The 6,342-nt window shown below is 59.8% G+C and overlaps 1 protein-coding gene and 1 non-coding gene across 2 annotated transcripts in view; one reads left to right on the plus strand and one right to left on the minus strand.

Annotated features, from left to right (window-relative positions):
• Positions 1-1,853: 1,853 nt before the first annotated feature.
• On the minus strand, positions 1,854-1,946 carry TRNAI-UAU. The gene is given in 2 exon segments: positions 1,854-1,889; positions 1,909-1,946. It is a non-coding gene; the product is annotated as a tRNA-Ile (tRNA).
• Positions 1,947-2,311: 365 nt separating this feature from the next.
• The window catches only part of PLEKHG2 (pleckstrin homology domain containing, family G (with RhoGef domain) member 2), a 10,755-nt gene continuing 6,724 nt past the window's right edge, over positions 2,312-6,342 (plus strand). The window contains exons 1-7 of the mRNA XM_012730496.1: positions 2,312-3,089; positions 3,611-3,815; positions 4,503-4,774; positions 4,850-4,950; positions 5,886-5,952; positions 6,079-6,125; positions 6,323-6,335. Coding sequence (XP_012585950.1) covers positions 3,641-3,815; positions 4,503-4,774; positions 4,850-4,950; positions 5,886-5,952; positions 6,079-6,125; positions 6,323-6,335 — 675 coding nt within the window. The 5' untranslated portion in view covers positions 2,312-3,089; positions 3,611-3,640. The remainder of the gene's footprint in view (positions 3,090-3,610; positions 3,816-4,502; positions 4,775-4,849; positions 4,951-5,885; positions 5,953-6,078; positions 6,126-6,322; positions 6,336-6,342) is intronic.

The following is a 6,342-nucleotide window of genomic DNA, read 5'->3' on the forward strand; positions in this document are numbered from 1 at the left end:
CCCCTCACTGCTCTCCCCTCCCCCCTCACTCTCGGTTCCTCAGGTCCCGGCGCTCCCGCGCCTCGCGGCCCCGCGGTTCCTCCCTCTCCACTCTCCCCCTCCCCCGACCTCACTGCCTCTCCCCTTTTTCTGCCCTTTCCTTCCAGCCTTCGCGTCTCCTATCCCTCTTCCGCCACCACTCCGTTCCCTTTCCCTTTTTACTGCACTTCCCTTCAGTCCTCCTTTCTCTCCTCTCGGCCTCCCCCTGCCTGCCCACAGACTCCTGGGGCCTTGGGTTCTACCTCCCCTCCACCCCCTCTCCCAGTCCTGGCCTTCCCCTCTCTACTTCCTCTCCAGTCCTTCTCTGTTCTTTCCTCAGGCCTCGGCCCCGTTCCCTTCCCCCACGGCCATGCCCTGACCTTTGATTTCCAATTCCAGCAAACTGGCCCCTTGTGGGAAAGGGCTGAGAGGTGCCCTTAGGAGAACAGGATTGAGGAAGACACAGAAACCCACAGGTACTGGAAGTAGAGTCAGAGCAACTACAGGAATATTTACAGACACTGAATTAACAGACATCTCTGGTCAGCCCCTTAGCAAAAAACAGATCTTCTGTCTATTTAAAAAACAAAAACAAAAAACCTCACTTTTTAAAATGGCACCTTCCACTAGTGCCAAACACCTGGGAGTTTCCTGGACCCTCTCAAACCCGAACTTCAGCCAAACAGCTGAATCACCTTTAAATCAGCTAGAATTCCTCCTCCTTCGTCCTTTGGTCTGGTCTGGGATAATCTCCCACCTGAAACAGCCCCTCCCTTGTCTCCCGGACACCCCAAAGGAACATGTCATCACAACTGAGTCAGATTATGCAAAAGCCAAAGTCCTCCGAAGCCACTACTGCTTTAGTTCTGCGCTGCTCCACCGATCGATGAGCTGCACTGGGCTTGGAACAGATCCCTCACTCCCCTTGAATCTGCCTAACTCATGCCTCTCCTTCAGGTCTCTGCTCAAATGTTTCCTCAGTTAGATGGTCCCTGACTGTTAAAATAACCTCCAGCCCACCACCTCCTTAGTTTGCTGTCCATTTTCCATTTTCCGGGACAGTTAGCACCATCAAACACAGAATTTGCTTAGTTCCTCATGTTGGTAGGCTCTGCCCTCGTACCAGAATGTCAGATCCCCAGGGGCAGAAGCACTGTTTACAGCTGTATCACTCACATCTAAACGCTAAACGAGGGCTGGTATTTAAAAAAAAACAACACTCAAATCGATTCAGAAATAGAGAGAGGTGAGAGAATTAAAATGTTCAAGGCCAGTATCTTGCCCAAGTCTATGCTGGCCTCTTGTCTAATAAATCTGTCCCTTTCAGAGGCAGTTGTTCCCGCCCATTTGTGTCCTCAATTTTTAAGTTAAAAAATTCAAAGCACAAGAAAAAAAGTTAACTTCGTGACATCACTGATACTAACATTGTGGCAATCATTTCTCAAAACATACAACATCATGGTGTGCACCATGAACTAATATGTTACATGGCAAACGTATCGCAGTAAAACTGGATGGAGGGAACTCCCAAGTCTGAGCAAGAGGCTGAGCAAGAGGTTGTGGGGTATTCACAGCCGGTGGGTCCACGGTCCCACAAGTGTTAACCGAGATTGGCAGACCCAATAAGAATGCCCAGACGTCTAAGAAGCGATACTACCCCCTGGCGGCCAGGCTGGAAACAGCACCTTCTTACAATACAACTCTTTAGAAGAACGCCGCCTGTTCCACGAGGCTCTCTAGCCCGAAAATCGAAATGCTCATTCTTCTAAGTGATGTAGAGGTTTCGGACGACTACTGCAATTATGAATTTTAAAAACTGGTGAGAAGGAAAAGAATGCTCCAGGTGAGGATCGAACTCACAACCTCGGCATCGCTCCGCTCGCACTGCCATATAAGTACCGCGCGCTAACCGATTGCGCCACTGGAGCTCCGGCCGCACCCTTGCGCCGCGGGAGCCTTCAGTCATTTCTGACCACGTGACCCCCCCGCCGGACAGCCCCGCCTCGCACTGCATATGCGAACAGCAACCTTTTGGTTGGTCAACAGAAGAAAGTACGCCACGAGTTCCGGATTCTCACGCCTCGGAGGCCCTGGCTGTAAAAGGAAAAAGTCCACGAGGCATTTGGAATGTTGGGGGTGTAGTTTGCGTGGGACCCGCCTTCATGAATATTCAAAGCCCAAGACGCAGGGCAGGGGGGCGGGGTCTTAACCCCTCCCGGGCGGGCGGGCTGGCGGCCGGAAGGCGGCCCCTCCCCCCCGCGGGCGGGAACAGGATGTGAGCCGCGGAGGTTGGGGGGGAGGGGAGGCCCCGGGCGGCCGACCCCGCCCCCCAGCTGGGACCGGCCTCACCCGCCGCGGATGTGGCGCCGCTGGACCCCGGAGCTGCCCACCCCGGGGCCAGAGGAGGCCAGCGTCGCGGTCCGCAGTTCCCGAACTTCTGCACCCCGTCGTGAGAGAGCCGAAGTCCAAGCGCGCGGACCCCAGATATCCAGGTGCCCAGCGCCCTCTCCTGGAGAAGCCGGAGTCTGGGGCATCGACCCCGGCGGTCCTGAAAGCGGAGCCTCCTGCTCGGAGAGATCAGCATCCCAGACCAGAGACCCCCCGAGGCCCCCCGAAGGTCGCGGGCAGGACTCCGGGTCGGAGAACTAGGGCGTACGCACTCCTAGTGCCCGAGCGGGTCTGTTCAGGGCTGAAGTGGTCCAGGAATTTGGGACACCGCCCCCCCCGCCCCTGCGCTCTCCTCTGGACGGAGTTCGCCCCCGGCCCCAGAGTTCGCGGAAGCCGAATGCGGGTCCCCGACGGCCCTGTCTAGAAGACGCTAGAACTTAGCTCCCCATCTCCACCATCTGAGACGCAAGAGCAGCGTCCCTACTTAGAGGACCAAGAAATTTCGACACTGTACCCCATGCTTCGACAGACCCCAGATTCCGGCTCCCGGAGCCTGGGAGCCCCGAAGTTCACGCTCCTGACCTGTAGAGCCCCGCGATTCGGCTCTGCGCCTCCCTTGAGGTCGTGTTAGAGTCGGATCGGAACCCGGCTGCCTTGACTCGGGGCTGGAGACTCCCTGGGAGGTGAGGAGGGAAACGAGGGGCCCCTTGGGCTGGGGGGAGGGGGCGGCGCTGCCGCCGGTGAACAATGAGGGGGCGTGCCGGCGGGGGGCGAGCTGAAGCGCTGGCGGGAGCCCGGGACCAGAGGGTTGTGGGGAGCCTTCGACGTTTGGACCGTGAGCAGGTCGCGGAGGGACTGATCGGAGGGGGAAATCGAGGCCAGCGCCCCAACTCGCAGCGGCCGGCGGGGGAGGGAGCCTTCTGCGGGACCCTGGCATCCGGTCCCCCGGCCTCCTCCGCCCTCCCCTGGGACCCCGCGGCCTCCCGCCCACGGCTTTTCCCAGCCCTGCCCCTCACCCTCCTTCCAGCCGGAGACCGAGCGTTCCCAGGCGCCCTGCGCCGCCGGCCCCAGGCGAGCCAGACGCTCGGCTTCTGCTGCTGTGGCGCTCTCCACTCTTTGTTCCCACCTTTCCCGTCCTTTTCTCTGTTATCTTTCGCTCCCCGGCCCTCCTTTGCTATCACTTTACTTCTGTCTCCTCTTTCAGTTCCTCGGGGCAGGGGGGGGGCCCCTCTAGATGCTCAGCCCCCAGTCTGAAGGGTCCAAGCACGGAGTCTTTCTGCAGAGCGCTGCGGAGCGCCCAGTCATGCCCGAGGGAGCCCGCGGACCAAGCGAGTGCAAAACCAGCCCCAGCCCCGGGCGCGCCCGAGGTGAAGTGTGTGATTGTGCAGCTGGGCGTGACTTTTGCTCAGGTGAGCTTGCAAGGGAGGGGCGGGGCCAGTGGACAGCCCCCTCTTGCTGAGACTGGGTGATGCTGGCGGGATTGGATGTCCCGTCCTACCCTCAGAACTGCAAATCTGGTGGGGGCGTCTTCCCCAGATGGTAGTCCTGAGAGGGGGTCCCAGGGCAGAGTGGTTGGGACTGGAAGAGGGAAAGCCCAGGGGACAGTGGGAGCCAGTCTGGGAGGTCTAGGGAGGCTTGCTGAGAAGTGAAAGATGAGGAGGAGCGAGTTGTAAAAGGCAAGGCAAGCTAGTCCTCGCAGAGGGAACAGCTATGCAAAGAAGCAGAGGTGAGGAGGAGGCTTTGCTGACTTAAGTGACAGGAAAAAGCTGCAGGACACTCAGTGTAAGGCCGCGGGAAAACTGGCTGGTGTGTGGTGGCGGTGTGGCACTGGGGCCTGTGGACTTTCTCCGGGAGCACAAAGGGCTCATACTCAGAGAAGTAACAGTGTCACATGGACAAATTAATAAAGATCTCCCAGGCTGACACATGGAGGTGGATTAGAGGCCAGAAGCCAAGAGGAGCCTGATGGGAGAGGACAGTACTGGATCCACGCAGTGCAGGGGGGAAGAGTTGACCAGGTGTGAGTGAGTGAGTGTGGGGCTGAGGGTACTTACCCCCCTGTTGGAGACCCCTGATCCCCTCTTCCACACCTGCAGCAGCCCCCACAGCCCCTGCCATGGCCTCTCCCCGAGGTTCTGGGAGCTCCACATCCCTGAGCACAGTGGGCTCTGAGGGAGACCTGGCCCCAGGGCCCACCCCAGCCTGCTCAGCCTCCAGACCAGAGCCCCCGCCAGGACCCCCCATTCGCCTGCATCTGTCACCCATGGGGACCCAGGGCTCAGCGAAACTGTCAAGGCTGGAGCGTGTGGCCCGTGAAATTGTGGAGACAGAGCGGGCCTACGTCCGGGACCTCCGCAGCATTGTGGAGGTGAGGCCGGGGGCACCTAAGCACACTGGGGTCCCAGGCCAGCCCCTCCCCCCCGTAACCCCGTCACTCCCGCAGGACTACCTGGGCCCTTTGCTGGACGGTGGGGTTCTGGGACTGAGTGCAGAGCAGGTGGGCACCCTCTTTGCCAACATCGAGGACATCTACGAGTTCAGCAGGTCAGAGGCTGATTGGACAGCGGGGTGCTGGCTGTTGGGGGTGGAAGGCAGGCCGTTTCCTCACTCCAGCCTTGGGGTCTTGGGGGTTTTTGTGGTTCATCCAGGCAAGAACATGGAGTGGGCTGACACTAGCCAGGGATCATGACAGAGTGAGGTGGGGAGCCCGAGGACTCGAATGAGGTGCAAATAATGGGGTGGGCCCAGCATCAAGATGGGATCAGCACCATCAGGTCTTGAACCGTGGTGAACCTGTGGACCACGTGAGCAGAGTTTTGTGCGACTCACCTGTTCTGAGGTGGGTCTTACCTGACCGTGAGTCCCTCACAAAGCAGTATGGGTGGCCTCCTAGTGGGGAGGACACCTGAGTCTGAGGTTCTCTGCACCTCTGGGTGTCTCCAGGAGGTCTTAAGACATTGCGGGAGGCCTGAGAGTCATGACAAGATTGTAGCATCTTAAGGTTATCACTGCTTTGAGGGTTTTTCCTCTTTGAAGATTTACTTATTTACGCATACAAGACCTGGGGTACAGGCAGAGGTGGGAGGGGGATGAGAAGATTCATCAGAGACAGAAAGGGAAGCAGAACAGGCAGATCTACTGAAATCCACTGCTGAGGGGAGCAGTGGCGAGACAGGAGAGGTCTGCTGTGCTGTGTCACCAGGGAGGGCCCTGCTCTGAGGGTTTCGATACCGGCTGGGTCATGCAGCAAGGACCTCAGGCTCAGGCCAGCTGTGACGAGATCTCAGCTGTCCAAGCTCGAGGTCTGAGCAGGTTGCCATCTCCCATATAGTGCCTGGAGACCCCCTCTGAACATGGTGCCCCCCTGAGTGCCTGGCAGCCACCCAGCCGCCAGTTCAAGGACTGTTGGGGTCTCTGCCCCTGGAGTCCTGCGTGGGGGCAGCGGGGCTGGCCGTCCTCACCCTCGCCCTTTTCCCCAGCGAGCTCCTGGAGGACCTGGAGGGCAGCAGCAGTGCCGGGGGCATCGCTGAGTGCTTCGTGCAGAGGGTTCGTCAAGGGTGAGGGGTCACCCCTCCAGGGCAGGCTGGGGAAGGGTGGGGGCCGCCTGTGCTGGGCGGGAGGGACTTCACGGGGGTGGGAACCCCAGGTCTCTGACTCCTCTGTCCCTTGCAGAGCGAGGACTTTGACATCTACACATGGTACTGCATGAACTATCCAAGGTGAGGGGCGCGATGCCCCAGCAGGCCCCCAAGCTCAGTCTCCCGCCCTGGCCCACCCAGACTGGGGCATCACTTGACCCCTCCGGAACCTGCCCCTCCCCGCAGAGGCCGCGGGGCTGCCTGCGCCCCTGACCGCGCTGTGCCCCCAGCCCCCTGGCCCTCCTATGCGCCCGCCCCTGACCGCGCTGTGCCCCCAGCTCCCTGGCCCTCCTCCGGG

Source organism: Condylura cristata, unplaced genomic scaffold (assembly GCF_000260355.1).
Source record: "Condylura cristata isolate star-nosed mole 26May11 unplaced genomic scaffold, ConCri1.0 scaffold00028, whole genome shotgun sequence".
Taxonomy (NCBI): Eukaryota; Metazoa; Chordata; class Mammalia; order Eulipotyphla; family Talpidae; genus Condylura; species Condylura cristata.